At 43.6% G+C, this 12,793-nt stretch overlaps 2 protein-coding genes across 3 annotated transcripts in view; both read right to left on the bottom strand.

Moving 5' to 3' along the window:
* The window catches only part of LOC117433552 (dual specificity tyrosine-phosphorylation-regulated kinase 1B-like), a 34,720-nt gene extending 30,346 nt beyond the window's left edge, over window positions 1-4,374 (bottom strand). Inside the window, exon 1 of one of the 2 annotated variants that reach the window (XM_059009417.1) lies at window positions 3,847-4,374. The gene's annotated coding sequence lies outside the window, so the exon portion shown is untranslated. The remainder of the gene's footprint in view (window positions 1-3,846) is intronic. The other variant, XM_059009418.1, reaches the window with a different exon arrangement.
* A 1,862-nt stretch (window positions 4,375-6,236) lies between these two features.
* LOC117433589 (rRNA 2'-O-methyltransferase fibrillarin-like) lies at window positions 6,237-12,357 on the bottom strand. Its single transcript, XM_034909664.2, has 9 exons — window positions 12,207-12,357; window positions 10,485-10,637; window positions 10,139-10,267; window positions 9,885-9,979; window positions 9,114-9,284; window positions 8,234-8,366; window positions 7,739-7,851; window positions 7,086-7,231; window positions 6,237-6,918 (listed from the first exon to the last, which is right to left on the bottom strand). The coding sequence occupies exons 1-9, from the start codon at window positions 12,214-12,216 to the stop codon at window positions 6,894-6,896; spliced, it is 975 nt and encodes a 324-aa protein (XP_034765555.1). The 5' UTR covers window positions 12,217-12,357; the 3' UTR covers window positions 6,237-6,893.
* Window positions 12,358-12,793: the final 436 nt, after the last annotated feature.

Here is a 12,793-nt window from a genome sequence, read left to right as displayed (position 1 = left end):
TTTCTGGAATTTGTGACTGACCCAGCCCTTCTTTTGAGTCGGGGGGGTGGCAGAGAGAACCCAAGTCACGCCTGGCAGAGCTCCCCTCAAGTCTGCAGGTTTTAAACTACAGCCTCATCATTACTGTCCAATGCTGCTGCTTCCCAAGCAGGCATCAGTGACCCACTTAGAGCTCCTGTGAGCAGCCTGTGGAGTGGGGACCCATTCATGCGAGTTGCTACTCAGTGCTGGCTGGGTGTGTGCATTCATTTCCACACCGAGTTCATTATATGGAAGCTGTGTGGATTTGTCCAAGCTGCCCATGATAAAAGTGTCTTCAGCTTTCCGTCTACTTGCTCCCAGCACCGTTTTTTATTCTACTTTGTGCCGCCTCTTGTTTATTCTGCTGAAAACAATCATTGCTGGAGTGATCCAGTTAGTAATAAAAGGTACCCGGTCTGTAGATCTTTCTATCTGCTGGAAGAGAAGATCTATGCAACTGCTTTCCTTTAGCCTTGCTTTGGAGGTCACTGACCAAGCTCTTAAGAATTGCTTCTGGGATCTGACAAGATCAGGCTCCAAGTCAAGGTGGGGTACGGCTGAAGAACGCATCCAAAACACAGCAGCCTTGGTTCAGAAAGACCACAGGGAAAAAACCAACCTGGAAAAGGAGCGAAAACAACCATGCAGTTTGAAGATAATAAGTAGAAAATGGGTATAGGGTTTTCCACAACAATGTACATTAGAGCTACCTGGGTCTAGAGTTATATCAAAACTGCTGTAACTTTTCTACAGCTCTGCGGGTGGCTGGTATCATCACTTTGTGTACTGCGGATCACATGGTCTGACTGTAGCTCGACTACTGGAGTCAATGTGACCTACAAACACAGGAAGCTCAGCGGCATTTCATTCTTCACAGTGTATGTAAAAAAAAAAAAAATGAAGTAAAAATCCACACCGCAGTAAAGCATTCCTTAAAAACGGAGACACAGAAATTCCACGGAAAACAGGAAAAGCGTGTCAAATAAAAAACGACAGCAGCAGCAAATAACCCAGTGCTTCACATCATCCTTTTTTCAAGTTACCTCTGTTTCAGCACATTGAACCTGCCTAAAATCAGCCTTCGTACTCTGCTGGTCTGTGTTGCTGTTTAGTAGGCTGTAGTTTGGCCCAGCGACAAGACAGCGAGTAATTCCATGAAGTGGCTTTCACTCCTATTGGTGCATTTTAACCTATAATAATAATAATAATAATAACAATAACAATAATAATAATAACAACAACAGTCATTTGAATTCCATTATTAATCTTATCTCTGCTTCAAGCAGGCTTAAATGTGTTCTTGGCTGCTGGAACAGTGAGATATAAACACAGCACCAAGGATAGCACCCTATAGCACTGAGGCCAGCAGTCCACATACCTGAACACGTAAGGCAGTGGGTGAGTGGAGGGAGATTATTAGGGCTTGGTACCTCAGCACACACACACACACACTACAAAAACCCACGCCTGCCATTTTACCCAATTACAGTACATGCAAGCTAAGATAACACTGTCAATTAAGTTGCTTCAATTACAAATCAGTGGCCGAAATGAGATTCCCATTCTATACAGTACTAACTTTTTTTTTTTTTTTACAATCCCTGGTAAAAAATGTGCAATGCATAAACCCCAAATCAGAAAGCAGAAAATATTCTAACTTTTTTTTTTTGTTGTTCTAAACGAGGGAAATAAATCTCCTACCCAGCCCACCATATATCCTAAAAGTTTAGTAGCATCACTGTGAAGTGCAAAAATAATATTTATGAAAAGGGCTGATGGGATGCATTTTAAAATGAACAAGGGTTTGATTTCAAAGCCGTTAGATAGCTCAAACTTTTACTGTGGGAAAATTCTCCTCCCCATCATTCTAGGAGGTCAAACAGCAGAGCAGCAGTGTGGAGTAGTGGTTAGGGCTCTGGACTCTTGACCGGAGGGTCGTGGGTTCAATCCCAGGTGGGGGACACTGCTGCTGTACCCTTGAGCAAGGTACTTTACCTAGATTGCTCCAGTAAAAACCCAACTGTATAAATGGGGAATTGTATGTAAAAATAATGTGATATCTTGTAACAATTGTAAGTCGCCCTGGATAAGGGCGTCTGCTAAGAAATAAATAATAACTTGGGAATATCAGCCCATTGTCAAAAGGGAAAAATGACACATGAAGTGATATTATAATTATATAATATGAACAATCAGGCCTAATTTCTCCATTCTAAAGCATGGGGAATGGATCCCTTTTGAGTATGTAGATTATAATGGGAGAAAGATGTTTGTAAAAAACTAAAAAAGAGTTTCTTTGACTCGTAATCTCTTTTTCATATGTCAAATGATCGTGCAACTTAAAAAAAAACACACAGTTGTAAACCCCCTACTCCACTGGCCACAAGCCTGCCAGAGTCTACAGGCAAATTAGCACAAAAAGTTAATTTGCCTGTGTAAGTTAACTTTGTCATTGGCGCTGTTGGCTCACAAAAAAAAGTGGCAGGAGATTTGTCAATCTTACTTCAGCACTAAAACCAGTTTTTAAAGCCTGTAGGTTTGTGTGCAGCAAGTTCCACCAAACACTATTTTCCCAGAAAGGTGGCACTTTGATAATCACTTTATAGATGGGTATAAACGGGTTAATATCAAAACCTTTGCCAAAAGAAAAAAAAAAAAACAACTTCCTCCCACATCTTGAAGATGTTGAACTGTTTTCAGATACAATGAATCTCTGTCCAGTCTCACTTGTGCTAAACTGTGTCAGGCACAACCCTCACTAAAGAGAATTCACAGCACTGGTAGTTACACATGCTTCTTACAAACTAAAAAAAAAAAACACAACCATGCAGTCAGAGGTTCAAACCGAGACATGGCACAAGTCTGAAATAATATTTCACATTCTAAGATGCGTGTCGACCCTGGCAATTCCCTTACAATCGTCGTACCTCAAATTTTACACACACCAGTTCGTGTCTTAGTTATTTAGTAAGGTTTGATAAATGTGTCCCGAAGTGGACTCTGTGTGTGGGGAGTGGGCGACTTGAAGTTGGAAAATAAGTTCAGGCGGGATAGGAGGAGCAGGGAGTCATGATCAGGCAATGTCCATTTTGAAAGGGCTTGCTTTATTTCAGCACCACAACAAAAAAAAAAGCCGTTCTCAAACTGCAACTTATTTTATTAAAATAATTTAAAAAAGACGCACAACATATTCACCAGGCCCATTCACAGAAGTAGGTCTTACCTGTTAACAACGCTGATAAATACACATCACATCCCCACATCGATTTTTCTTTTAATTCTCCCAACACCTCACTAAACTCAACCGATTACTATTATTTGTTTGTTTTGAAAATAAAATAAGAATGCGTCAGGGATTTCATCCTTTACCAGTACGTAACCAGATCTATGGGGTTTAGTTTTGAATTCATCACTCGCTAAAAATTAAAACAGGGGGGTCATTTAAAAACAGAGATATCTCTCACACACCCCCCAACGATTGGATTACTGGTCAGTCAATAGTAGAAGTGATATTAGCACAGTAGTTAGTTTGAAATTAATTAGAATCGGTGCAGGGCTGAACCCATTGGCGCTGCTGTGTAGGAAATTACTACAGTTATAATGCATGGGTTGTGTGTCCCATTCACTGCACACGTATATCCATCTTTCTTTCTCCCTTTTAACCGGTTATTTTGCACCGGTACTCTGGGAGTGACAGCGCCGGTCTCTCTCCCAGCACGGCCTGTGCAAACCCCCATTGAAACACACTGAAAACAGGCAGGAAAGGGGAGACAGCGATAAACCCGGCTGGGAAACAGATTAAATAAATCAGGTCTGCTTACTCACCTCAGGCGGCGATTCGGTTCGGGCGGCCCGGACCGGCCATCATTATTCCTGCCTCACCACCGGCACCGGGTGGGTCCCGGTTTGAAACTCACACTTATTGGGTTGCTTTTTAAAAAAATATATATTTATTTTAAAACGGTCCTCCTAAATTCCCTCCCAAACAGTTATCCTGACCTGACGCAGCGGCAACACTCTCAACCGGCGCGGCACGGACAGCGGTGGCAGGCGGAGGCAGGGGAGCTGCAGTAGCCGCGTTTTCTCTCCCCGGGAACCTCTCTTGCCTCCTCACGGGGGTATCGGTATCGAAGGAGGGGTTGTTAGAGGGGGGATTGTCGCGATATACAATAGTTAGCCCCCCCCCGATAATCTCGTTCACAAGGCTGGCGGGGTCTGCCCGGCTAGCGCGCTCCCGGGCTCAGGCTCGCTCCTGTTTTCAGTAGTAGAGTTGTGTCACACAAAATGGCTGCCAAAACAAACCGATGGCGGCAAGCAACGGCAACTCGCCGTCACTACAGCCGGAGAAACAACAACAAAGTGCGGTTTAAAAAGTTGGAAAAGAATCAAGACTGACATTTAAAAAAATAAATAAATAAATAACAATCTCAAATACACATCTCTATTTTAATGAAACTAAACAAAAATAAGTATGTATTATATTTAATCATGTACGTACATTTAACGCCAGAATCGTATCCTTTCTTTCTTTTTTTTTGTTATCTTTGAATTTATTACATCAGCTGAACTCAATTAAAAAAAGTATGTTAATTTTTTTTAATTTTTTTTTTACCGGTTTTATGTTATTTCTTTTTTTTTTTTATATATAATGTTTTAATAAAATGTGTGTGGGTGTTTGTTAAGTTGTCCTTTTTTTTATTATTTTTTTATTTGCATTTCGTTTTAGAAGTTTGTGTTTTAAATTTCCCGCCGCCAGAGCGCGCGCGGTGCGTGACAGCGAAGCCCCGGCTCGTTCACCTTCACAAAATGGCGTCTGCTTCTGAGGTTTGGGGTTTAGAAATCTTAAAGCTGTCGGTATTACTTAATGAAAATTAGATTACATACGAAACATTTTGGCGAATTAAAACCGTAATCACGAACACACACACCATACGCTTCTGATGCGAATACGTTGGGAGGTTGTTGTTAAATAAATATGTATTTTATTAACACTTTTATTTCTGGCGCCGCGGTTTTGAGTGCGCAGCACAGCGCGTTCACTTTCTAAAATGGCGCAGTGAAGTTGTATGCTGCTCGGCTCGGCTTCTTTATTATTATTATTTAACGAGGAAAGCATATTTATTAAGCTGTACATATCACGATGACAGATAAACTAATTAACTTACGTCCACACCGCATTTGGATCCAGCTTTACATACATTAACACAGTCCAGAGTAAGCACTGCCTTTTTTATTTATTTATTTTTAATCGCCAAGGAAACACAAATATCCTACTGATTGAAAATCTCTGCTACACATGGAGAAACGAAATAAACTGGCATTTCCATAAGTAACATTAAATAGGAGATACAGCCATCTATCTGTCTGTATATATCCCCAAATTGTTACTTTCAAGAATGTCCCTACCAAGTTTCATTGCAACCCCCAGATATCAGTAAATTGAACTGAAGAATGCAAACACTTTTTTTTTTTTGCAATTGGTAAGAGGTTCTGATCACTAAAACTGTGTGACATAGATCTCTTCAATATCCTAGTCTCTAGGAATTAAATACCAAAAATAAAAAAATACAGAACTGCATCCTATTTTATTAAGTATTGCATTCTTTGGTAGTTTGTGTACTTATCAATTAAAACACTTTGTTGGGTTGCTAGTTCCACGGATTATTTATAGTACACACTGACTGCAGCAGTTGCGTTGGGTACTCTGTGTTAAGTATTGTGCCCACACAAGGCAAGCAGCAGTTAGCAGTCCCATTCAGTACAGCAAGTTGCAGATTTACACCCAGCAATGTATTTCTTTTTAATGGAATTGCATTTTGATGAATTGCATCAATCTGGCAATTTTGTCATTGTATTTAGCACTATTGAACACTCTGTGGTAAATTTAGAAACACTACACAAGTAACTAACTTCAATGACCAAATGCTTCAACTATATAAATCAGCTCAAGACAGACCGAAACACGAGACTTTGAAATGATTGTCATTTGAATTTCAGTTAAGCATTTCTAAAATGACTAGACAGGAGCGCAGAGGACTCGTTCCAAAAACCGACAGAGCTGCCTTGCGAGTTGAAAAGCCTGAATTGTCCCCAAGAAAATGGGGTCATATGGTAACCTCATTTCAAACTATGTTTGTTTGAATATTCCAGTATTTGTCCTGGCACTAGTGAATCAATGTCAGTTTCCCATGCAGACAGAAAAAAAATCAAATTACTCAGTTTAATTATTTTAATAAAAAATAGACCAAAAAAAACACTACTACAGCATATTAAATGATGAGAACGTGTCGCAAAATCCCAATTCTTTCCTCATTTCAGTCATTCACCTTGCCAGTTTCCTTAATCTGTAGCTCAAATTGAACTTGTCATTCTCAGTACTAATTGAGGAATAAAGTCCTGTCAAAAGCAGACACATGGGCCTGGGTTTAATCAATATTATGGCACCCGCCATAATTACAAAAGTACAGCACCGCCATCAACTTTGATTGAATTCAGGCCCTGGTAGCCAAAGCATGGAAAAAAGAAACCAGTTTTAAAATCACTTACAATGAAAGACACACACAAAAGCAGTCCACTGAATCTAACTTGCAGAACATTTCTTAAGTATACAAAAGGTATTTTTAGTGGCTTTCCTTAAAGCTAAGAAATATCTAATCAGTCCTAAATGTTTGTTTTATACAAGAGAAAAAGAAAATGGAAGGCAGGGACGACACCGCTAGCCCTGAAAACGGTCCTTTTTTTTGGCACGTCCGAATTTCCAAACGGGGGGTCAGTGATGCCGCCCCTCCCTCCTCACGCTCTCCGTGCCAGGGGAACACTGGCAGTGCCAGGGAAAAAAAGAGTCAAAGTTTATAACGTTTTTTTCAGGAGCTTCATTTCTTCTGCTTAGGTGGAGGCCTACAAAACAGAAGAAAAAAAAAAATTAGTCAACTAAGCCGCAGGCGTAATTCACACATTTCAGAGCGGATTTCATGACTAGTTCTTGCTCAGTCCGACTTCACGCACTCCACGGTTAAACTCCGAAAAACAGCGGGATGTGGACACGAAAGCCTGGGAGTGCCTACCTGTAGACTCCCACAACCACGGCGTGGTCCCTCTCGTAGGGCTCCAGCGTGAGCTGCTCCTGGGGCTTCATGTTCTCCTGCGTCATCTTCTTCACCTCCGCTGCAAACACAGCCTCCGGGGCCGCCGTGGAGTCGATACAGTTCGCCTGGGGGGGGGGGGGGGGGGAGAAAGCCGTGTCAGGAGAGAGAGGGTCCTCGACTCAGAACACAGACCGAAATCACCATGCAAGAGGTTTTGCTGCAATACGAGGGTGTCCAATCTCCGGTCCTGGAGGGCTGTGCCACTCCAGGTTTAAACAGTCAATGATATTACTTAACTAGTTTGGAAGGAGGGTTAATTAAACTAATTTAGACTAGGGTGTGTGAACTATGCATCAGCTGCAGAGTCACTTACAACTACGTCTCACCCGAAAGACGGAGCACAAGGAGGTTAAGTGACTTGCTCAGGGTCACACAATGAGCCAGTGGCTGAGGTGGGATTTGAACCGGGGACCTCCTGGTTACAAGCCATTTTCTTTCACCACTGGACCACACAGCCTCCTTTAGTTATCTATATCTTAGTTGCTGACCCTTGCAAATGTATATAGATAGATAGATAGATAGATAGATAGATTACAGGTACAGATATATTAAACTGCAGCAGCTCCCAGTACCTTGATGGAGATGACAAAGTGTCCTCCGTTCTTCAGGAAGTTGTGCGCATTGAGGGCGACGATCCTGGTCTGGTCAGGCTGAGCAACGTCAGCGAAGATGACGTCCACCATGCCTGGAGGAGGAGAGACAGGGCCGTTACTGACCCACACGCGAGACACCAGCGGCGCAACGCGAGACCAGGGGGGTGCAAGGAGAGGGGCTGCTTGCCTGACGCACAGCACGATCAAAAACGATACATTTAAAAAAAAAAACACGACAAGACGAACTGGAGAATTAGAAGAGACAGGATACAAGTGCTTGTGTTCGATTGCTTTCATTGGAAGCCAAATCTTTTAAAAAAATTGCCAAACAAAACCTGATTGACGTAATTTGCTGCTGCTGTCAGAAGCTTGTTTTAAAACAGGAACGCTGCCAATCAAACAGGTGGTGGAATGGATTAAAAAAGGGGGGTGAGAATTTGAACCTCTACGCTCCCCTCCCTTTCAGCCTCTTACCCACGAGCATCCTGTACTTGTGCGGGTGCCGGGCATCTTCAATGATGGGGATGATGTTCGTTCTCTTCTTCGCCACGTTGAGGAGGTCTCTGCCAGACCTGTGAGAGAACTCCACTGCGTACACCAGCCCCTCCTACCAGAGGAGAGATCACCCGTCACACACAGCTGCAACAAAATCATGTGCGCCTACTGAACGCAAGAGGGACTTGCAAAAAATAAAAAATTCAGACTGTTCCCCCCTAAAGTCCACATACAATTATTTTCATACTGTTTATCCCAGACTTCCAGCATGGTGTTAAACCGGACATAAACCAGGAGGACACAGCCGGAAACGAAACAGACTTCAGCGAGAAGGGGAGACTACAAATCATGCAGAGTGCGGAGGCTATGGAAACAGGTTATGACGCTGAATCACTGGGAGCCTTTAAAAAACTTTCTAGGTTTTACCAGGCTACTCGGAACTGGACGATCAACGCGTTGGCCAGACAGCCTCCTGCCGTTCGTAAATTGTTCTCGAATGCAGAAAACTGCATTTCTTATCCATTAACATATCCCTTCTAAAAAGCTGGGCAATCAAAAACTGAAGGGAAAAGGTTTACTTTCAAAATTATTCATTATGGTTTATCCGAAGCGACTTGGAGAGACTAGGGGGGGGAGCTATGCATCATCAACAACTGCTGCAGAGTCACTAACAGGACCTCGTTTGTTTTACATCTCATCCGAAGGACGGAGCACAAGGAGGTTCAGTGAATTGCTCAGGGTCACATACACACTGGCTTAACTGGGATTTGAAGCTCCTGGTATCAAGCCCCTTTCTCTAGCCACTGGGACCAGCAAGCCCCTGAAAGATTTTTTTTAAACGCAGACGAAGGTCACTCACCGGTCCTACGATGTCGGAGACGTGCGACACCGTGGTGCCCGAGGCGGCTCCGAGGTACATGACGCGAGCCCCGGGTTTGATGTGAATCTGATCCACTCCTCCCAGGATCGCGGCGGCCAGCTTAGAACGGAACGGGTTCCACGCTCTGTACTCGATCTTCGTCTCTCCTTCCTGCAATTTCAACGCATTGTGTTTACAGAGCGTCTCTCTCTCTCCAGAGCGCTTTACATGAGAACGGGAAAGCACTCTGCAACATCAGGAAGCGTCAATAACAAAGCAATAATAATCGATAAAAACATCTAAATAAATCATAATTATTATTATTATTTATTTCTTAGCAGACGCCCTTATCCAGGGTGACTTACAATTGTTACAAGATATCACATTATTTTTACATACAACTACCCATTTATACAGTTGGGTTTTTACTGGAGCAATCTAGGTAAAGTACCTTGCTCAAGGGTACAGCAGCAGTGTCCCCCCACCTGGGATTGAACCCACAACCCTCCGGTCAAGAGTCCAGAGCCCTAACCACTACTCCACACTGCTGCCCTTACATTACAAATAACATGCAAATAGATAAAACAATTGTTTGTAGATCAAGCTTTTAAAAAAAGAAAAAGGCTAAACTATAAAACTAGGGAGTTAAAAACGTGCCAAAGAGGAATTGAAATCAGCCCCCAAGCCTGCTAGGGTGTTTGTGCAGGAGTGCGATCTCAATGCAACACCGAGCACAGAAGCTAGCCGCGTCACTCCTCACCCTCGGCTCACCTCCACATTGATCCTCTTCTCTCCGTACACAGAGTCCCCCACCACCATGTTCTTCGTGACCAGAGCATCCTCCTTCCCTCGGCAGATGAAGACTCCTGCGAACATTTAATCCAAAAGGGGATTCGATCAAACCAAGAAGGTCCTGGCGGGCCAGTCGGGTTTAACAGGCGAGACACGAGGTTTGCAATATCAGCCATGGCTCTATGAAATCGGTATCCCTCTACTAGAGCGGTGCTGCGTACAGCTGTTCTCACCTTCGTGTCTGTGGGGCTCCACTGTGACCCTCTTTCCTCCTCTGAAGCCCCCACGACCCCCTCTTCCTCCACGGGGCCCCCCGCGACCCCCCCGAAAACCTCCTTCACCTCCCGGGGACCTGAAGCCACCTGGGGAGAAAGGAGCACCACCTCAAATACATCGCAGGGGTAGGAAAGAGACTCCTATTGCACAGCAGTGTCACCCATTCCAGGTTTTACTAACAGCTTGATCAGCCCCCAGGGATGGATTGAACTGCTATGCAATGGGAGTCTTATTTCTATCCCTGATGAGTTTTTTATTATAATAATAATAACAATAACAATAATAATAATCTCGCTCACATACCTCTACTACCTCCCCGGAATCCTCCTCGGCCGCGACCCCCCCGGTCTCCAAATCCTCCACGGCCCCCCCTATCTCCGAACCCTCCTCGCCCTCCACGATCTCCGAACCCACCGCGGCCTCTGTTCCCAAATCCTCCTCCTCGAGGGCTGAATCCTGGACAACGAGAGAGAGAGAGACATGGACAGTGAACCGGGTGCTTCAAACACAGGGGCGTGTTCTGCCAGAGAAGCAGGGCTGCAGAATCACTGCACACACACACACACACACAATGTGCGCCCAAGGCCTGGGTCGGGACCCGAAGATTTTATTCCACCTGTAATAGAATATCTTACCAGATTGCAAAGCAAAACAGAAATATGAAGCCTAGCCTGTAACTTGTTAATTATAAAATAGAATGCTTTGGTTCCGGAAGGTTTGGAGTCTATGCCGCAAAAACTTTGGACAGAGGAGTCTAGAGGGGGTCTCAATTCCAATTTGAAAATCAATTCCATCTAAGGAATTGAAATGGATATTTTCGAGACACTGCGATTGGCTTCAAACGAAGGCAGCTGAACGCTTCCATCGACTAACACGCGAACAGTGCCTTGAAAGTAAACGTGTTGCCACTGGTTTCAACAACACTGCGGCTTGCAACTCTGTACATTGAAATGGGAACGAGAATTGGAAATGGGTCTAGAATTTAAACACAGTCATTTATCCGAACCCTGTTTACAGTCCGTATTCTAAACGCTGAGCTATCCGAGCCTGTGATGCTGTGGAATTAAACACCACAATATAGGACGCATTGCAACATATCTTACAGGCGTGTCTTGTTTTTACACACTATCTCGGACTGTAGCAAGCACACGCAGCTCTAAACGTGAAACACCCGACCACGTTTATTTAAACAAGACTTCCACACGTGGGCTGGAGAATTCAACAGCAGGCTACGGGCTAGGATATACGGTTCTGTTTATTTGTCAACACACGTGCCTTACAGCCAATGTTAGTTTCGGGTAGTCAAATTAAACGATACATCCTGGCAACAAACGACAGAAGTAGACGTACGAACATTAGATACACCGATATATCAAACATGCAACTCCGAACGCGTTTGTTTGAATCTGTTTCCGGTAAACCTTCCTCGTGTCACGTTGGTGGCCACATGGCTCCGCTTAGAGAGGGAACAAAACAGCGCATTTATGGTGTTGCAAACTTATCTGTTTTCAAAATAAAATAAAAACACTCCTGCAAACAAAAGTAATCCGATTGTATTATATTATATCAGTGCTGAAAAAAAAAACAGACAGCAATGATCGATTAAGGCAATGCGATGTTTAACCTTGCCATGGTCTGTTAGTAACCCAGCGTCAAAAGTTAGCATTGGTTACTAAACACGACTTTAGTGATGCAGTAGCCAGTATTAGCAGCTACGGCTTACACTTATTAAATTGCTTTATTTATTTATTTAAAAACCGGGGCCCGAGGCTTTACAATGCGCCGCGTTACAAACACTACGGTCAAAACCCAACCCCCGATTTCACATTTAGCTTATGAAATAAACTTAATTAACAAGACTTTTAATTAATTTGACTTTTGCACACGGTGCACGTTTTAACCCCCATTACCGTACTTCCAACAATCCGTGTCGATTTCTGTATTTACGGGAAAAACAGACACCAGACCGCTTATGTGAAAGTCGTCGTTATGTGGTTTAAATGCCCCAGACTGCGCTGCATTTACCTGGCCTCATGTTGCTGCTGTTTTTAAAGTCCCTGCGAGCTCTTCTGTTAATGGTCTCCCTGCAGCTCGCTGTCCGGTTTCAATGCAAGCCGCTCTGCTCCCTTCCACCTTCCACACACGTGGACTCCTCCCGCCCACAATGCCCCGCACCGCGACACCCCCGATTCTGCCGCTGCTGCCCCCTAGCCTGGAAGACATGCAATTACACATGGGCGTCAGCACTACACTAGAACACACCTCAGACTACACTTACCTGGGCCTGACTATCAGTGCGTCAGGGAGCTTTAACCTAGCAGTGAATGCACTAAAGGAAAAAGCCAGAAGAGCTTTCTATGCCATCAAAAGAAGATTCTATAAAATAAATATTCCTATCAAAATATGGCTAAAATTAATTGACAGTGTCATCCAGCCCATTGCGCTGTATGGTAGTGAGATATGGGGTCCACTCAGTCAACAGGACTACACTAAATGGGACAAACACCCAATCGAAACCCTGCATGCTGAACTCTACAAAAACATCCTACAGGTGCAAAGAAAAACACCAAATCATGCATACAGGGCAGAATTAGGCCGTTACCCAACACTCA

The sequence above is a fragment of the Acipenser ruthenus genome, chromosome 38 (genome assembly GCF_902713425.1).
Source record: "Acipenser ruthenus chromosome 38, fAciRut3.2 maternal haplotype, whole genome shotgun sequence".
In the NCBI taxonomy this organism is placed as follows: Eukaryota; Metazoa; Chordata; class Actinopteri; order Acipenseriformes; family Acipenseridae; genus Acipenser; species Acipenser ruthenus.
This window is presented reverse-complemented; position numbering and strand designations above follow the sequence as displayed.